The sequence below is a fragment of the Aotus nancymaae genome, unplaced genomic scaffold, assembly GCF_030222135.1.
Source record: "Aotus nancymaae isolate 86718 unplaced genomic scaffold, 86718_ANA_hifiasm-v0.15.2.pri h1tg000138l, whole genome shotgun sequence".
Classification (NCBI taxonomy): domain Eukaryota; kingdom Metazoa; phylum Chordata; class Mammalia; order Primates; family Aotidae; genus Aotus; species Aotus nancymaae.
Window position 1 is genome coordinate 3,767,788 of NW_026988553.1, and position 20,453 is coordinate 3,788,240.

At 47.0% G+C, this 20,453-nt stretch overlaps 1 protein-coding gene across 1 annotated transcript in view; it reads left to right on the forward strand.

Annotated features, from left to right (window-relative positions):
* Positions 1–3,228: 3,228 nt before the first annotated feature.
* The window catches only part of VAMP7 (vesicle associated membrane protein 7), a 33,292-nt gene continuing 16,067 nt past the window's right edge, over positions 3,229–20,453 (forward strand). The window contains exons 1-5 of the mRNA XM_064371565.1: positions 3,229–3,277; positions 6,067–6,221; positions 14,036–14,093; positions 18,717–18,854; positions 19,937–20,027. Of these exons, the coding sequence (XP_064227635.1) occupies positions 6,076–6,221; positions 14,036–14,093; positions 18,717–18,854; positions 19,937–20,027 (433 nt within the window). The 5' untranslated portion in view covers positions 3,229–3,277; positions 6,067–6,075. The remainder of the gene's footprint in view (positions 3,278–6,066; positions 6,222–14,035; positions 14,094–18,716; positions 18,855–19,936; positions 20,028–20,453) is intronic.

Sequence of the window (20,453 nt, forward strand, 5' to 3'; positions counted from 1 at the left end):
AATAAATTTCTGTCGTTTGACAGTTATGTGGTCCAAGGTATTTTGGGACAATAACCCGATCAGACTAAGATAATATTCCTGAATATTCCATATTGCAGGAACAGCCTTGCCTAATCACCTCTCTCTTCAGAAGGTCAGTTTAGAACAGACTTGTCCTCCCCAAGGGCTAGCATACTGATCACTAAATTAATGCTTATTGAATGAATGGATAGACAACTTTTGGAAATCTACACGAATATCCTTTTTTTTTTTTTTTTTTTTTTAGACGGAGTTTCGCTCTTGTTACCCAGGCTGGAGTGCAATGGCGCGATCTCGGCTCACCGCAACCTCCGCCTCCTGGGTTCAGGCAATTCTCCTGCCTCAGCCTCCCGAGTAGCTGGGATTACAGGCACGCGCCACCGTGCCCAGCTAATTTTTTTTTTGTATTAGTAGAGACGGGGTTTCACCATGTTGACCGGGATGGTCTCGATCTCTTGACCTCGTGATCCACCCGCCTCGGCCTCCCAAAGTGCTGGGATGACAGGCGTGAGCCACCGCGCCCGGCCTGGCAAAGATATTTAAGGGAGACCCGCTTGAAATGGTTACTCTGTGCCCCACGCCCGTTTTCCTTTAAATCTTGTGTCAGTCATCACCCAGGGACAGGACACAGAGATTCCTATGCGGCGTTTTAACGGGTCGATTCCCGTTCATCTGGATGACGTCACCCAGCCCGGCACCGAGAGCCGCCGCTCCGGGAAAGCGCGCGGCACAGACACGGGGAGGGGAAGAAATAAATAAATCCCTTCTGATTTTCCGTCCTTCCCTGTGAGGCACTGACGAGACCTCCAGAAACCGGGCACGATCACAAAGCAGCCGAACGCGATGCCGCCACCTGGCTCCCTGCGCCCCCGCGCGCTGCAGACGCGACGCCGGCACGGCCTGAGCCGTGTAAATAACCGCGCGCGCACACACCCACACGGGCGGCGTCCGGGGCTCCTGGGCGCGCAACTGCGGGCTCTGCTGCTGCTTCCGTTCGGCTGTCGGATTGCGGGAGGGGGAGGGCGACGGGGGGGCGGGGGCGGGGGTGGGGGCGGGGTCAAAAGAGAAGGACGGGGAGGCGGGGGCGGGGGCGGGGGCGTGGTCAAAAGAGAAGGAGGCGGAGCCGGGGTCAAAAGAGAAGGAGGGGGAGGAGGAGGAGGAGTCGCGGGCGGGGTCAAAAGAGAAGGACGGGGAGGCGGGGGCGGGGGCGGGGTCAAAAGAGAAGTAGACGGAGGCGGGGTCAAAAGAGAAGGAGGTGGAGGCGGAGGAGGAGGCGGGGGCGGGGTCAAAAGAGAAGGACGTGGAGGCGGGGGCGGGGCCGGGGTCAAAACAGAAGGACGGGGAGGCGGGGGCGGGGCGGGGGCGGGGTCAAAAGAGCAGGAGGCGGAGGCGGGGTCAAAACAGAAGGAGGTGGAGGCGGAGGAGGAGGCGGGGGCGGGGTCAAAAGAGAAGGACGCGGAGGCGGGGGCGGGGGCGGGGTCAAAAGAGAAGGAGGCGGAGGCGGGGTCAAAGCAGAAGGAAGGGGAGGAGGAGGTGGAGGCGGGGGCGGGGTCAAAAGAGAAGGAGGCGGAGGAGGAGGCGGAGGCGGAGGCGGGGGCCGGGTCAAAAGACAAGGAGAGGGAGGCGGAGGAGGCGGAAGTGGAGGCGGGGTCAAAAGAGAAGGAGAGGGAGGAGGAGGCGGAGGCGGGGCGGGGGCGGGGTCAAAAGAGAAGGACGGGGAGGCGGAGGAGGCGGAGGCGGAGTCAAAAGACAAGAAGGGGGAGGGGGAGGCGGAGGCGGGGGCGGGGGCGGAGGCGGAGTGAAAAGAGAAGGACGGGGACGGGAACAAGAGGCGGAGTCAAAACAGAAGGAGGAGGAGGAGCAGGAGTCGGAGGCGGGGTCAAAAGAGAAGGAGGGGAAGGAAGAGGAGGCGGGGGCGGGGTCAAAATAGAAGGAGGGGGAGGGGGAGGAGGCGGGGGCGGGGTCAAAACAGAAGGAGGGGGAGGAAGAGGAGGCGGAGGCGGGGTCAAAACAGAAGGAGGGGAAGGAAGAGGAGGCGGGGGCGGGGACAAAACAGAAGGAGGGGGAGGAGGAGGAGGCGGGGGCCAGGTCAAAAGAGAAGGACGGGGAGGGGGAGGAGGCGGAGTCAAAAGAGAAGGAGTGGGAGGAGGGAAAGGAGGAAGGAAGGGAGGAGGGAACGGGGAGGGCAAGAGGAGGGGAAGGAAAATACTGGAGGAGGAGGGGTCAAAGAAACAGGAGGAGGAGGGGGAGGAGATAGAAGAGGAGGGGGAGGGGGAGGAGATGGAGGAGGAGGGGGAGGAGAAAGGGGAGGGGAAGTGGGAGGAGAAAGAGGAGGAGGAGGGGGAGGAGAAAGAAGAGGCAGAGGAGAAAGGGGCGGAGGAGAAAGAGGCGGAGGAGAAAGAAGAGGAGGAGAAAGAGGCAACCTCTGCCTCCTGGGTTCAAACAATTCTCCTGCCTCAGCCTCCCGAGTAGCTGGGACTACAGGCAAGCACCACCACGCCCGTCTAATTTTTGTATTTTTAGTAGAGACGGGGTTTCACCATGTTGACCAGGATGGTCTCGATCTCGTGACCTCATGATCCACCTGCCTCGGCCTCCCAAAGTGCTGGGATTACAGGCGTGAGCCACCGCGCCCGGCCTCCATTTTTGTATTTTTAGTGGACATGGGGTTTCACCGTTTTGGCCAGGATGGTCTCGATCTCTTGACCTCGTGATCCGCCCGCCTCGGCCTCCCAAAGTGCTGGGATTACAGGCGTGATTTTTTGTATTTTTTAGTAGAGACGAGGTTTCACCATGTTGACCAGGATGGTCTCGATCTCTTGACCTCATGATCCACCCGCCTCGGCCTCCCAAAGTGCTGGGATGACAGGCGAGAGCCGCCGCGCCCGGCCCTAGAATCTTTAGCCTGCGTTCTCTCATTTGCGTGGATCCCTATACGGCGTTTGACGTTGTTTACGACAAGAGCTGTCCACGGAACGTCACGCTCAGTGATACTCCAGTCGGAACTACTACTCCCGGCATGCAGCACGGCTCCTGTGACGTGCGGGGGGGGCTGGGAACGTAGCAGACGTAGCCCTGTCGCCCGCTGCCATTGGACGAGCGCCCCCACTCCCAAGAGGCCACGCGTAGGCGGGGCGCTGCACGCGGAAGTCCGAGGCGTCCGGTCCCAGCCTCCTCTGGGAGCGGGCAGTTGGCGACCCTGCGCTGAGCCGCGCCCCTCGGTCCGGAGCCCGCGCGCCCTCAGACGGTGCCGGGACAGGTAAACGGAGTGGGGCGCGCTCCGTGGGAGGCGGGGACACAACTGCGGACGGAGGGCGGAGGTGTCGACGGAGAGGTGCTGGGGCGGAGCGAGGCGGCCGTGCAGGGGTGACTTGGGCTTCTCTGGCGTCCCGCTCGTCGGGCAGGTCCGCTTTCGGCGAGGTGCGTCTGTCGCCGCCGGAAAGGCCTCGAGTTAAACAGACTGTCAGAATGCGTCACTTAAGCTGTCATTACGGGAGGGGAAAAAAAATGTTAATTTTTCTCTCAGTTTGCATTCTGCGACACCTTTCTGTAGCACTTAAACCTCTTGACAGCGACCGAGTCTTCTAAAAACTCCGTCCTTATTCGATGACGTCATGATTGACAGTCGAGTTCTTCCTGTGTTCAGCTGGGAACTGTATCTCCGCCTAGATCTGTTTTCTCAGCTTCAGACCCGTTTGGTGTCTTTATTAACGGCCAGCGTTTATCACGTTCTGACCACGTGTCAGCGTGTTTGGTAAATGCTTTAAGGCCAATGTTTATCACGTTCTGACCACGTGTCAGCGTCTTTGGTAAATGCTTTAAGGCCAATGTTGATCAGATTCTGACCACGTGTCAGCGTGTTTGGTAAATGCTTTAAGGCCAATGTTTATCACGTTCTGACCACGTGTCAGCGTCTTTGGTAAATGCTTTAAGGCCAATGTTTATCAGATTCTGACCACGTGGTTCTACGTCCTTATTCGATGACGTCATGATTGACAGTCCAGTTCTTCCTCTGCTCAGCTAGGACCTGTATCTCCGCCTAGACCTGTTTCCTCAGCTTCAGACCCGTTTGGTGTTTTTATTAACGGCCAGCGTTTATCACGTTCTGACCACGTGCCAGCGTCTTTGGTAAATGCTTCATGGCCAATGTTTATCACATTCTGACCACGTGGTTCTATGTCCTTATTTGATGACGATATGGGAGCATTTCAGGGAGGGTTGGTCAGCAGTGTTGACTGTTCCTCAGAGGTCAAGTCAGGTAAGAATAGAGAAGCAGCCTCTGTATTTTGCAACATAGAGGCTGTTGGTGACCCTAGGAAGCGTGGTTTTTTGGAGTGTTAAGGGCAAAAGCCAGATTATAGTAAGTAGAAGAGTTAAAAGGAGGCAGAGGAGCAGAGATAATGTGTAACAAAGCTTTGAAGAAACAGAACAGGGCTAGCACTTTGGGAGGCCAAGGCAGGTGGATCTCTGGAGCCCAGGAGTTCGATACCAGCCGGGGTGACGTGGTGAAACCCTGGCTCTACAAAAAACAATACAAAAATAGCCAAGCGTGGTGGCACACACATGTAGTCCTAGGTACTCCAGAGGCTGAGGTAGGAGGATCGCTTGAGCCAGAGAAATGGAGGCTGCTGTGAGCAGAGATCATACCACTGCACTCTAGCCTGGAGCTTGGGCAACAGAGCAAGACCTTGTCTCAAAAAAAAAAAAAAAAGAGAGAACAGTAGGATCCTTAGTTAGGAAATAAGGTGTAAGACGGCAATTTCGAAACTATAACTTGTTACGTATGTGTAAGGAGAGTTCTAGAAAGATGTGTGCTGTCGTTCCATGCTGATATTCCAAAAAGGAATCTGCACGTTCCCTGATCTCAAGCGGTTTATGATTTACTGGCTCTGTAATTGGGGGGAAATTTATAAGTCGTCTCAGTTTTCTCATCTATAACAGAAGTATCATACTAGTGTATAATCTCATTGCGTTGTTAGGTTTAAATGGATTAATAATTATAAAGTAATTAAAATGGTACCTAGCACACAGTAAGCGGTAAATAGAGGCTATTATTGTTAATAGTTATCTTTGTGAATCTAGAGTCTTAACTTCTGTTGAACTATTTCTGTAGGATAAACTTTCAGGATGGAATGACCGCGTTAAAGAATGAACACATCTTTGTGTCCCTTTGCTGTGCATGGCCATTGCTTTTTTTTTTTTTTTTAGGAATTTTTAAATGTTGATAGTTTATTAAACATCTATCCTATGACTTAAGATGCTAATCTCACATATATCTTACATATATATTCAGTCTCACATGTATTTTATAGTTCTCAACTTTTTAAAATTTTTTTATTGCATTTTAGGTTTTGGGGTGCATGTGAAGAACATGCAAGATTGTTGCACAGGTGCATACGTGGCAGTGTGATTTGCTGCCTTCCTCCCCTTCACCTATATGTGGCATTTCTCCCCATGCCATCCCTCCTCAACTCCCCACCCGCCACTGTCCCTCCCCTATTTCCCCCCAACAGACCCCAGTGTGTGATGCTCCCCTCCCTGTGTCCATGTGTTCCCATTGTTCAACACCCGCCTATGAGTGAGAACATGCGGTGTTTGATTTTGTGTTCTTGTGTCAGTTTGCTGAGAAGGATGGTTTCCAGGTTCATCCATGTCCCTGCAAAGGACGCGAACTCATCGTTTTTGATGGCTGCATAGTATTCCATGGTGTATATGTGCCAAATGCCCATTGATGATAGACTGGACAGGGAAAATGTGGTCATTGCTTTTATGTGCTGTGCTAATTTGTAAGTGCAGTCTATCAGTGGCGGGGGGTGTGTTTTCTTTGCCTCTTTATATGTATGCGTACAAGCATGGCTTAGGTGGTAAGTGTGTATAAAACTTTGACCTTCTTGTTAAGCCTGCTCCTGAGTTGGTTATTAAAAGTTTCACGTTACAGTCCCTTGTTAGCTACTATCTCCAGGCAGATGTTGGTAAATGACATTCAGTTCCTTTTGAAAGATTATGTCAAATAAATCTTCTAAATCTGTGTCTTTTTCCTTTTGATAGGCTGAAGCCATGGCCATTCTTTTTGCTGTTGTTGCCAGGGGGACCACTATCCTTGCCAAACATGCTTGGTGTGGAGGAAACTTCCTGGAGGTGACAGAGCAGATTCTGGCTAAGATCCCTTCTGAAAATAACAAACTCACATACTCACATGGCAAGTGAGTTCTGTTCTGGATGTGGTACGGGATGAAAGAAGGGGATTCCGTTACTGTAATCAGAATGGTGGAAGAATAACCTTCACCAGCTTAGAAAACACCCGGTTTTATTACTTATAAATGTACCTTGTAATTATTTTATTCTGTTATTGAAGTGTTATTATTTTATCTTGAAGAAAGATAGGGAACTGTGAAATGTAAAAATGACTTTGCTCTAGAGCTCTGTGATAGGTGAAATGATTCAGATGAGATAGTGTTTCTTTGTTTACTCTTTCAGTAAATGTTTACTTAGCACTTAAGTATTGCCAGGTACTTTGCGTGGTGCTGGGGATATAACAAGAAATGGAATATTCGCCCTCATAAGGGTTATAGCTTAACGAGGGTAGACATTCAAATGTTGGCCAGGCTGGTCTCGAGCTCCTGACCTCAGGTGATCCGCCTGCCTCGGCCTCCCAAAATGTTGGGATTACAGGCGTGAGCCCCCGCTCCCAGCCCACACTTAGGTTTTGCTTTAGAAAGATCGTGCTGGTGGCTTCTTAGACAGGGCATAGATGGGAAATCCTAGGAATTTACTTTTAAAAAGTGCCTCCACCTTAGCCAGGTGCGGTGGCAGGCGCCTGTATTCCCAGCTACTCGAGAGGTTGAGGTAGAAGAATCGCTTGAACCCAGGAGGCGTAGGTTGCAGTGAGCCTTGACCGTGCCATTGCACTCCAGCCTGGGTGACACAGCAAGACTCTGTCTCAAAAACAAAAAAAAAAAACTGCCTCAGCCTTACCCATTGACGCTTAAAAATCTTCTGTTAATTATCCCAGCCTTACTTCTTAGTTCTCATCATAGGAGGAGGTCCTTATTACTTTCTACGGCTAACTCTTTATACAGTTTAAGATCCACTCTAAGCTACTGTGAGAGAGACCCACGATACAGTATTAATTTTAATGAGATGGTCCAGAGATGAGTGGTTTGGGATGTTGGGGTGACTGCCATTTCCAATTCCCTGATTCCCAGAGCAATTAGCATTTTCCAGCTCTGGCCAAGGCAGCTCCTTTGGTGTTTCTTATGTCTCCACTTACACGTTACTGTTCTGTACGCAGTCCTTTAGCCAACCTAGCCAGAAGGGAGGCCAGGAATTGTCATCTCTGGCTGTGTAGTCGTGGGCTCAGCTGAAACTCTGTTACTCTGGAGGAAGTTACAGGATATCAGGGGATGCGTTGCAGTCTCCGGTGAAGCCTTCTGGCCACCCAGATGTCTCAGTGAACCTTTCTTCCCAAACATAGAATATGCCTCTTCTCTGAGGAGGTAGCTCCAAAGACCTATCGAGTCACTGTGTTTGGCTCCAAGTACAGCATGTCTAGGCGGGACACAGTTGTCTCCGTCAGGCCCTGGTCTGGCTGCTGTGGTCCACTGACCATAAACTAAAAGGCAAGTCGTATGTTTTCCCTGCTGTCCCAGCCTAACTCGGTAGACAATGGTGAGATAAGAAAAAGATCATCACAATGAGAGTTACAGATTCCCATCAGGAAGGCCGGGCGCGGTGGCTCACGCCTGTAATGCCAGCACTTTGGGAGGCCGAGGCAGGTGGATCACGAGGTCAAGAGATCGAGACCATCCCGGTCAACATGGTGAAACCCCGTCTCTACTAAAAATACAAAAATTAGCTGGGCACAGTGGTGCGCGTCTGTAATCCCAGCTACTCGGGAGGTTGAGGCAGGAGAATCGCCTAAACCCAGGAGGCGGAGGTTGCGGTGAGCCGAGATCGCGCCATTGCACTCCAGCCTGGGTAACGAGAGCGAAACTCCGTCTCAAAAAAAAAAAAAATTGCCATTAGGAAAAGGGAAAAATGAGAAACATGTAGAAGTTATTCTTTCAAGTCATGATGAAATAATGATTGCCTCACACAATTTCAAAGCCTCCCTGTTCTGACGGGCGTGGTAGTGATTCTGCTTTAGAGAGTATATCATCTTTGGGAATTGTTCACATTTTGTAGTCCGCTTCCTGCCAGCATAGGTTTGTAGGCCTAGAGGTTAGGGGTTAAATCATCCCAGCCTTTTATGATTTTGGCTTTATACTTTCTCTAAAAATATATCAGAATTATAATCTGTGTGTTTCTAGGCAGTTAAAATGTCCTAGAGGTTAGGGGCTAAATCATCCCAGCCTTTTATGATTTTGGCTTTATACTTTCTCTAAAAATATACTAGAATTATAATCTGTGTGTTTCTAGGCAGTTCCTGGGAAAATGTCCAGGGAAACCACGTGCATGCAGTCCTTTTATTACGAGTCAGAACTTAGTCACAGCCATATGTAGCTTTAAGGGAGGGTACAATATGTAATCCAATTAAAATGCAGTTATAGCAGAAGGAGGTGTTATCTGTCTGCCACGCCTCTCTACCTGTGTCCTTACCTAGGGCCCCGCTCTGTCTTCCGGAATGAGACTCCATCACCAAGATGCTTTTTTCTTCTCCACCTCCTGGGTTCAAGAAGATGTAATAATTATAAATATATATGTCTCAACATCAAGGCACCCAAACACACACAGCAAATATGAGCAGAACTGAAGGGATAAATAGACGGTGATACAATATTAGGGGACTTCAGTACCCCACTTTCAGAATATATAGATCACCCAGACAAAAAGTTAATTAGGAAATCTGGGATTTGAATAACACTATAGACCAAATGTATCTGAAGCACATATACAGAATATTTCATCTAACAGAAACGGAATATGAATTTTCTCAAGGACACATTTACCACCTTCTAGAATAGGTCACATGTTTGGCCACAAAATAAGTATTAATGTTTCAAGAAGACTGGAATCATAACAAGTATCTTTTTTGTTGTTTTTTTTGTTTGTTTTTTGAGACGGAGTTTCGCTCTTGTTACCCAGGCTGGAGTGCAATGGTGCGATCTCGGCTCGCCGCAACCTCCGCCTCCTGGGTTCAGGCGATTCTCCCGCCTCAGCCTCCCGAGTAGCTGGGATTACAGGCACGCGCCACAGTGCCCAGCTAATTTTTTGTATTTTTAGTAGAGGCGGGGTTTCACCATGTTGACCCGGATGGTCTCGATCTCTTGACCTCGTGATCCACCTGCCTCGGCCTCCCAAAGTGCTGGGATGACAGGCGTGAGACTTAGACCCGTTTTCTTTTTTTTTTTTTTTTTTTTGAGACGGAGTTTCGCTCTCGTTACCCAGGCTGGAGTGCAATGGCGCGATCTCGGCTCACCGCAACGTCCGCCTCCTGGGTTCAGGCAATTCTCCCGCCTCAGCCTCCCGAGTAGCTGGGACTACAGGCACGCGCCACCGTGCCCAGCTAATTTTTTATATTTTTAGTAGAGACGGGGTTTTACCTTGTTGACCGGGATGATCTCGATCTCTCGACCTCGTGATCCACCCGCCTCGGCCTCCCAACGTGCTGCTTTTTTTTTCATGGTTTTGTTATCTTCTAGGAATGCTGTTCTCTTCCTAAGCCTCCTTGTAAACTTTTGCTCGCTTTACAGGCCCCAAACAAAATACTTTATTAATTTGTACTCTGATGCCTCTAAAAGGGCAATACTGATTATGTTCCTTCCTTCAACAGATACTCTCTGCCGTCAGGGTAAAATTTCTTAACGGGACTTGGAAGATTCTTCAAGATCTGACCCTTTTTCCTTCTCTGGCCTCATCGTTCCCTATTTTTAGTCCTTTACAGTAGCTGTTACCTTTGACTGGAATATATTTATCTACCTAATTTTTTTTTTTAATGTCACATTGTGCTTCTGATGTTTCCTTTTCCAGAAACCCCTGAACACTAAGACTGGGTCAGGCACCCCAATCCGACACTCTTTTTATGTGTCTACATAGCATCTAGTTTCTTCGTATTTTTTGAGATGGAGTTTCACTCTTGTTGCCCAGGCTGGAGTGCAATGGCACAGTCTCAGCTCATCACAACCTCCACCTCCCTGGTTCAAGTGATTCTCCTGCCTCAGCCTCCCAAGTAGCTGGGATGACAGCAAGCATCACCATACCTGGGTAATTTTTTTATTTTTAGTACAGAAGGGGTTTCACCATGTTGGCCAGGCTGGTCTCGAACTCCTGACCTCAGGTGATCTCCCCGCCTTGGCCTTCCCAAAGTGCTGGGATACAGGTGTGAGCCACCTTGCCTGGCCCCTCTCTGTATTATAATTGAAATGATTGTTTGTCTCTGTCTCTTGACTGTAGGCTTCTTGATGGCAGGGATCGTACGTTGTTACCTTCTGTGGCCTGTGCAGTGAGTGACTCACAAGTCTGGTTTAGGAGAAGCAAATTTTATGGGGAAAGTGATGACTTTCATTTTGGGCATGTCACGTTTAAGCTCTCTGTGGTGTGTCCAGTTGGATATGTCTAGTGGACAGTAGCGTAGCTAGTCCTGGAGCTCAGGATTTAGGTCAGATCGAGATGTGGGAATTATTAGCATAATTCTGATAGCTGAAAACAAAAACTCCAGGGAGTGAGTGTGAAAAAAACCGGGAGGCTAAGGAAGCTAGAAAAAGTTAGTGTAGAGAGAAGGAGGCTATGATATAAACCAGGTATATGAGCCTACTTGGGCTGCTGTAACAAAATCCCATAGACTGAGTGGCTTAAACAGCAGATACCTGGTTTCCCACAGTTCTGGAGACGGGGTGAGGTGCCAGCTGATTCAGTTCCTGATGAGGGCCTTCTCCCTGGCTAGCAGATGGCCACCGTCTTGCTGTGTCATCAGGTGGTAAAAAGAGAGTGATCTCCTTCTTCCTGTTGTTTTTTTTTTTTTTTTGAGACGGAGTTTCGCTCTTGTTACCCAGGCTGAAGTGCAATGGCGCGATCTCGGCTCAGCGCAACCTCTGCCTCCTGGGTCCAGGCAATTCTCCTGCCTCAGCCTCCCGAGTAGCTGGGATTACAGGCACGCGCCACCGTGCCCGGCTAATTTTTTGTATTTTTAGTAGAGACGGGGTTTCACCATGTTGACCAGGATAGTCTCGATCTCTTGACCTCGTGATCCACCCGCCTCGGCCTCCCAAAGTGCTGGGATTACAGGCTTGAGCCACCGCGCCTGGCCTTTATTTTATTTTATTTTTTTTTTTTTTTGAGACAGAGTTTCACTCTTGTTACCCAGGCTGGAGTGCAATGGCGCGATCTCGGCTCACCGCAACCTCCACCTCCTGGGTTCAGGCAATTCTCCTGCCTCGGCCTCCTGAGTAGCTGGGATTACAGGCACGCGCCACCGTGCCCGGCTAATTTTTTGTATTTTTAGTAGAGACGGGGTTTCACCATGTTGACCGGGATGGTCTCGATCTCTTGACCTCATGATCCACCCGCCTCGGCCTCCCAAAGTGCTGGCATTACAGGCGTGAGCCACTGCGCCCGGCCTCTTCTTGTTTTTTAAAGCCACTGATCCCATCATGAGGGCCCCACCCTCATGACCTCATCTAACCTTAACTGTCTCCCCAAGGCCTTGTCTCCAAATAAAGTCACACTGTAACGTACGCATTTTGACAGGACACAGTTCAGTCTGTAGCACCAGGCAAGCCTGATGTCAGGAAATCTAGTGAAGAGAAAACAGTTCCCAAAAGGAAGAGGTCAACACTGTCATATGCCTCAGAGTGAGCCACTGGATGTGGCAATGTGGAAGTCATTGGTGGAAATGATGCAAATACTTTTAGAATATTGCAGGAAAAGATGTTGCCCGAGTTCCTGTATCTCCTTGTAATTCATGTCAGGCCTCTATGTGAACATTAATATAATTCAACGGGTGCCCCTATGTATCTGTCCACTTGCCCAAGGTCCAAATCTGAGAGGCAAATTTGAGTTAACCTGTCTCATGCCTGCCAGTCACCAAGTTCTATCTTCCGTTATTACCCATTCTTACTACTAATACAATTAGTTTATTTCCCTCCTCATTTCCTCCCCAGTAGGTATACAGCAGTAGCGTCCTGTCTAGTCCTCCTCTGAGTCAGTGTTCCACACTCTAGCCCACGTGTCCTTTTCAAAGTGCAAATCTGATCGCAGCCTCCCTGGGCTAAAACCTTCAGACGCTCGTTCATTATTCTTAGGATAATGCACAGTGTGGTTTATAAAGTCTTGTAGGACCTGATTCTTGCTTACTTCTCCAGCCTCGTCTGTCCCGATAATTTACTTTTTCTCCACATTCTGTACTCTAGTCATGTGAACCAATTTTCCTTCCCTAAATCTGTTTCGTGCTCTTTTATCTCTAGGCCCGTATGCTTCCTGCTCCTCTCTGGAAAAAGTCTTTGCTTACTGTTTTTTTTTTTTGAAACAGGTTCTCACTTTGTTACCCAGGCTGGACTGCAGTGGCGCAATCTCGTCCTACTACAGCCTCAACCTCCTGGGTCTAAACGATCCTGCTGCCTCAGCCTCCCAAGTAGCTGGGTCTATAGGTGTGCGCCACCACACCTGGCTAATTTTTGTATTTTTGTAGAGACGGGGTTTTGCCATGTTGCCCAGGCTGGTCTTGAACTCCTGAGCTCAGGCGATGTGCCTGCCTCAGCCTCCCAAAGTACTAGGATTACAGGTATGAGCCACCACGCCTGGCCTTTAGCTCACTCTTTTTTTTTTTTTTATTTTGGAGACGGAGTTTCGCTCTTGTTACCCAGGCTGGAGTGCAATGGCGCGATCTCGGCTCACCGCAACCTCCGCCTCCTGGGTTCAGGCAATTCTCCTGCCTCAGCCTCCTGAGTAGCTGGGATTACAGGCACGCGCCACCGTGCCCAGCTAATTTTTTGTATTTTTAGTAGAGACGGGGTTTCACCATGTTGACCGGGATGGTCTCGATCTCTTGACCTCGTGATCCACCCACCTCGGCCTCCCTGAGCCACTGCGCCCAGCTAATTTTTGTATTTTGTTTTTTTTTTTTTGAGATCGAGTTTCACTCTTGTTGCCCAGGCTGGAGTGCAATGGCGCGATCTCGGCTCACTGCAACCTCCGCCTCCTGGGTTCAGGCAATTCTCCTGCCTCAGCCTCCCGAGTAGCTGGGATTACAGGCACGCACCACCGTGCCCAGCTAATTTTTTTTTTGTATGTTTAGTAGACACGGGGTTTCACCATGTTGACCAGGATGGTCTCGATCTCTTGACCTTGTGATCCACCTGCCTCGGCCTCCCAAAGTGCTGGTATTACAGGCGTGAGCCGCTGCGCCCGGCCCCTTTACCTCACTCTTTACCTTCTCATGTGTTACTTATTCTTCAGGTCTTAAATCAGACATCACTTGTTCCGGGAAATCTTTCTGGTTACCCTTTGGCAAATCTTCATTTCGTGCCTCATCTATTAATATGTCCCCAGAGCACCATGTACTCTGCTTTTAACTTTCCTGCCGTAACGTTTGCCATGCTGCACTGTAATTCCTTGCACGATGATCCCTGTGAACACTGGGACTTAGTGGTTTTTTCCTTTTTTGTATCGTGAGCATGCAGCACAGTAACTAACTCAAAGTCGATACTCAAATGTTGAGAATTTGGTAGAAAAGATGTTTGCTTTAAGAACTTAGGAAAAAGCAAAGAAAACCATGTGGCCTATTGGGGGTTTATCTTAATTACATGCTTCTCCTAAGATGTCATCTCTTGTTCGTGCATTAAGAGTCCAATTACGCTGTTGCAGCTATTGTTCTAATGGGTAATAGAGATCTTCTTTTTATTTCTTATTTACTCCTTGAAAGCAACAGGTATTTTGGGAAGGGGAGGAGGGAGAATAGACTGTATCCATAAAGAATATGGCGACATTGGCAGGACTGAACTTGCTGATACATAGATAGAAGATAGAAGTAAAAGTCATGTTGCTTATAACCACAGTAAGTTTTATATCTTTTATTCTACAGTTATTTGTTTCATTACATCTGCCAAGACAGGATTGTATATCTTTGTATCACTGATGATGTAAGTAACTCGAAGACGTGTTGCTATTTAACTGTGTGTACTGTTAATATAGTCAGTTCTTAATTATCTATACCAGGGGTCCCCAACCCCCAGGCTGCAGACCGGTACAGGTCTGTAGCCTGTTAGGAACCAGGCCACACAGCAGGAGGGAAGCGCCCTGTGAGCAAGCATTACCACCTGAGCTCTGCCTCCCGTCAGATCAGCAACAGCATTCGATCCTCATGTGAGTGCGAACCCTGGTGTGAACTGTGCCTCCCAGGGATCTACGTTGCACACTCTCTATGAGAATCTAGCTGATGCCTGATGATCTGAGGTGGAACAGTTTAATCCTAAAACCATTCCCCCTCCCCCAGTCCATGGGAAGATTGTCTTCTACAAAACCGGTCCCTGGTGCCAAAAAGGTTGGGGACTGCTGATGTGTACCTATGCTGGGTAAAGGTGATGCAAACCTTACATAGCTGGAATTTTTTATCTTTTGCATGTGTCATGTAGAGCAGCAAATGGTAGGAAAACTTGAAGGGCCAGGCGCGGTGGCTCAAGCCTGTAATCCCAGCGCTTTGGGAGGGCGAGGCGGGTGGATCACGAGGTCAAGAGATCGAGACCATCCCAGTCAACATGGTGAAACCCCGTCTCTACTAAAAATACGAAAAATTAGCCGGGCACGGTGGCGCGTGCCTGTAATCCCAGCTACTCCGGAGGCTGAGGCAGGAGAATGGCCTGAACCCAGGAGGCGGAGGTTGCGGTGAGCCGAGATCGCGCCATTGCACTCCAGCCTGGGTAACGAGACCGAAACTCCGTCTCAAAAAAAAAAAAAAGAAAAAAGAAAACTTAATTTGATACTGGGGTATGTGCAAATCAGCTCAATTTTCGTAAAGTTTTAGCTTCTTCCAACTTCTACATATACCCTATTGCGTAGTGAGAATTGGTGTTCATAATTACAATTATTTGATATCAAAACCTCTCAAAAACTGTTTATCTGGAATATTTAATTGGACAGTGTCATTACTCCTATCAGTAGTTAATGATTTATTGAATGTGTATAAACTTTGGAAAAACAAAATTACAATACATTATGATCAGCTCTGTAAACCTGTAGTTTACATTGGTTAGGTTTCACTATTTGTCGGCTCTCAGCCCAAAATACTCAGTAACCTAACGATGTCATGAAGGTCCTTTCTCTTCTCTGCTTTCCTCCACTATGCTTACACAGAGGTACACACTTATTTATTCATGTCCAAAGAAGAGGGGCTGTCTCTTCTTGAGTCTCTTACTGTAGGAATGAGGAAGCTTTTCCCAGCTTCCCAGACAGGTTGTCATTATGCTTACACGTAGCTACACACTTATTTATTCATGTCCAAAGAAGAGGGGCTGTCTCTTCTTGAGTCTCTTACTGTAGGAATGAGGAAGCTTTTCCCAGCTTCCCAGACAGGTTGCCATTATGCTTACACAGAGGTACACACTTATTTATTCATGTCCAAAGAAGAGGGGCTGTCTCTTCTTGAGTCTCTTACTGTAGGAATGAGGAAGCTTTTCCCAGCTTCCCAGACAGGTTGTCATTATGCTTACACGTAGCTACACACTTATTTATTCATGTCCAAAGAAGAGGGGCTGTCTCTTCTTCACTCTCTTATTGCAGGAATGAGGAAGCTTTTCCCAGCTTCCCAGACAGGTTGTCATTATGCTTACACGTAGCTACACACTTATTTATTCATGTCCAAAGAAGAGGGGCTGTCTCTTCTTCACTCTCTTATTGCAGGAATGAGGAAGCTTTTCCCAGCTTCCCAGACAGGTTGCCATTATGCTTACACGTAGCTACACACTTATTTATTCATGTCCAAAGAAGAGGGGCTGTCTCTTCTTGAGTCTCTTACTGTAGGAATGAGGAAGCTTTTCCCAGCTTCCCAGACAGGTTGCCATTATGCTTACACGTAGCTACACACTTATTTATTCATGTCCAAAGAAGAGGGGCTGTCTCTTCTTCACTCTCTTATTGCAGGAATGAGGAAGCTTTTCCCAGCTTCCCAGACAGGTTGCCATTATGCTTACACAGAGGTACACACTTATTTATTCATGTCCAAAGAAGAGGGGCTGTCTCTTCTTGAGTCTCTTACTGTAGGAATGAGGAAGCTTTTCCCAGCTTCCCAGACAGGTTGCCATTATGCTTACACAGAGCTACACACTTATTTATTGATGTCCAAAGAAGAGGGGCTGTCTCTTCACTCTCTTATTGCAGGAATGAGGAAGCTTTTCCCAGCTTCCCAGACAGGTTGCCATTATGCTTACACAGAGCTACACACTTATTTATTGATGTCCAAAGAAGAGGGGCTGTCTCTTCTTCACTCTCTTATTGCAGGAATGAGGAAGCTTTTCCCAGCTTCCCAGACAGGTTGCCATTATGCTTACACAGAGCTACACACTTATTTATTGATGTCCAAAGTAGAGGGGCTGTCTCTTCTTCACTCTCTTATTGCAGGAATGAGGAAGCTTTTCCCAGCTTCCCAGACAGGTTGTCATTATGCTTACACAGAGCTACACACTTATTTATTGATGTCCAAAGTAGAGGGGCTGTCTCTTCTTCACTCTCTTATTGCAGGAATGAGGAAGCTTTTCCCAGCTTCCCAGACAGGTTGCCATTATGCTTACACAGAGGTACACACTTATTTATTCATGTCCAAAGAAGAGGGGCTGTCTCTTCTTGAGTCTCTTACTGTAGGAATGAGGAAGCTTTTCCCAGCTGCATGCCCTGCCCTCCCCCTGCTTTCAAAGTGAACTTCCTTTCCTGTCTTACTGGCTGCAGGCTCATTTCTAAAGTGCCTGCTGACGAGAGACGTGGAATCGGCATTGTTGCCATAGATCACGGCTCCTAATCTTACTGTATCACAGACTCATCACTTGTGGGACACACACTTGTGGGACACACCCAGAATATTTTTGTTTTCTTTCTTTTTTTTTTTTTTAATTTTCCTTTTCCAGAATGGTTTTAAATGTATAAAACCACACATGATTCTACCAAAACCAATTATATTGAAATATGTATAATATTCAAAACATTTTTAAAACTTGATGTAGTACTGTATATGCTTCTTTATGAACTCGTTAATAAGATCTAGTCATGGGTCTGATAACTACTAATTGATGTGATAGGTGTAAACATTATTTTGACATCTCTGTAACTGTGATGGTATATGAAAAAATATTTCTGTTGGTGACAGTCACAGATACTATTTAATATTACTCTAGTTACGAATATACGACGTATATTCACAATCGAAATATAAGTTAATGATTGGTGAAAACAATGACGTGATTTTTTTTTCTGTCCAAGTACAAAAGCCCCTTGAATTTGCACCATTGACCCCAATTTAAGAACCCTTGGCTAAGACTAAGCATCTTGGATGAAAGGGAAAGGAATGTGAACCAGAGATCAGCACAGTGATTTTTATCTTTGGCTTCACAGTATTTTCTAAAAGTAGGAAAAAATCCAGCTATATGGGAAATGACTGATGTGAAAGAGCTTCGAGTAGATGAAAAATACTATGAAATCCGGGATAGATTTGAGCCTCATACATCTCGAGGTATAATTGATACACACATACACATACATAAATCAACATACAGACATTCATTTTTTTTCCTCTCAGGTATTCTTCTAGAGAACACACATACTTTTTGACTGGCTGGGATTAGACACGACTGTGTTACTTGATCTTTTCAAAGGTACCACCACTGTTGAAAAACTTCAATTGTGCCGGGCGCGGTGGCTCACGCCTGTCATCCCAGCACTTTGGGAGGCCGAGTCGGGTGGATCACGAGGTCAAGAGATCGAGACCATCCTGGTCAACATGGTGAAACCCCGTCTCTACTAAAAATACAAAAAAAATTAGCTGGGCGTGGTGGCGCGTGCCTGTAATCCCAGCTACTCAGGAGGCTGAGGCGGGAGAATTGCCTCAACCCAGGAGGCGGAGGTTGCGGTGAGCCGAGATCACGCCATTGCACTCCAGCCTGGGTAACAAGAGCGAAACTCTGTCTCAAAAAAAAAAAAAGAAAAAAGAAAAACTTCAATTGGAAGTTAACGTCAGTAGTATTATCTGTGTGTGTGAGACTGTATGATTATTACGGGTTTTTTAAACATACTCTTGTGTTGGACCTTCTAATAAGATCCTGTGAAATAAATGGAGGCAGTAATACCCAATTCCTGACATTAAGAAGTCGATAACCTAGGTATCACCATCTTCCATTGTCAGTGACCTGATACAGCTGGACTCACTCTCAGCTCTTTCATTTCCTAGTTGTTGGACATTTGGACAAGTTAATTACTTTTTCGGAGCCATTCTTTTTTTTATTTTTAAGATAGGGTTTCACCATCATGGCCAGGCTGGTCTTGAACTCCTGACCTCAGGTGATCCACCCACCTCGACCTCCCAAAGTGCTAGGATTACAGGCGTGAGCCACCGCGCCCAGCTGGGACCCATTCTTTACTTACCTTTAAGATCGGATCAATGCTGGTTCCTCCTCATAGAATCATTGCTCAGTGGATTTTGTCTGTTTTGATTGTTGTTCTTAATCACTTACATCACCTTTGTTTATTTTCTAAAGGTGGATTCTTCCTTGATCTCTTTTCAGGATTTTGAACGTTCCCGAGCCTTTAATTTTCTGAATGAGATAAAGAAGAGGTTCCAGACTACTTACGGTTCAAGAGCACAGACGGCACTTCCATATGCCATGAATAGTGAGTTCTCAAGTGTCTTGGCTGCACAGCTGGTAAGATCTTTCTCAGGATAAGGTATTTTGATTCATATCCCATTACTTTGAAACACTGTGAATCTAGGGGCCCCTGACCTGCAATATAGTTTTCTGATTGTGTTACTGTAAGTCAACGTAATAAGACTTCTCTAATTAAAAAAAAAAATGTGAAGGGGCCATTTTAAGGTAGAAAACAGTGATATTCGCTGTATTCCCTATTAATAGTGGTCAGAGTATCTCAGGATTGAGAGAGCATTAAAGATCACCTAGCTAAACTGCCCACCTACTGCTTAAATGTGTTCAACATGCCAAATGATGTTTTAACCTATCTGCCCTTCCATGAGGCAGATTTAATTTTCCAACAACCCAGATTAATCATTTGAAACTCTCTTCACCTGTACGAATTCCTAATTGTCAGCGCAGTGAGGTTTTACATGTGTATATACCTGTGAAATACCGCTGTACTCAAGACGGCATTTTCTTTCTTTTTTTAATTTTATTATTTTTTTTATTATTTTTAATTTTAATTTTTTTTTGAGACTGAGGTTGCGGTGAGCCGAGATCGCACCGTTGCACTCCAGCCTGGGTAACAAGAGCGAAACTCCATCGCAAAAAAAAAAAAAAAATAGTCTGTAAGCTGTGATCCTGGCAGATACAAGAACAGATGCTAAGAAGCTGGGCCAGCCCCCACCTCATCATACTCTAGAAGTGGGGAACAATTTTGCAGCATTCTTTCCCCCACTGCCTCAAGTATACTCTTATTTTTCTCCTTTCTTCCTTGTCTGAGCACAGATGGTGTGTGTCCCCCGCCACAACCTCTGCCCCACAAGTCACATATATATTTGATATCATATTTAGTTTTAATTTATTTAAAATAAGGTAATTTTTTTGGACTTAGTTTATATGGAGGCATTTTTTATGCTGCCCGTATTTTTTCTAGGTATTATAACATTTTTCCAGGGAAGTGACACATATCTTTTATATCAGTAGAGACATAATTTTATAGCATTCCTCGGTGCGAATTGCAGTTTCTCTCATTTTTGTTTTCCTATCGTAAATAATGTCTGGATACCATAAGTTAAAAATCTGTTTTCTTACAGAAGCATCACTCCGAGAATAAGGGCCTAGACAAAGTGATGGAGACTCAAGCCCAGGTGGATGAACTGAAAGGAATTATGGTCAGAAACATAGGTATGTTTCACGGCATAATTTCATGCATGTGGGCAAAAATGATAACAGGTTACTTGAGTGAGGTCAGGTTATTCTAGAAAAGCCGAAATAGCACTTCCTCATTCTTACCGTTGGAAGTTAATTGTCAGCTGAGACTGTCAGCTGTCTGCTTGTGCAAATGGTTTCTTCTTGGTATTTGCAACTGTTCTTCGTTCTAAATTTATTATTTGCTTAGCAAGACTAATTTCTTTTTTTTCCTTTTTTTTTTTGAGACGGAGTTTCGCTCTTGTTACCCAGGCTGGAGTGCAATGGTGCAATCTCGGCTCACCGCAACCTCCACCTCCTGGGTTCAGGCGATTCTCCTGCCTCAGCCTCCCGAGCAGCTGGGACTACAGGCACGCGCCACCGTGCCCAGCTAATTTTTTGTGTTTTTAGTAGAGACGGGGT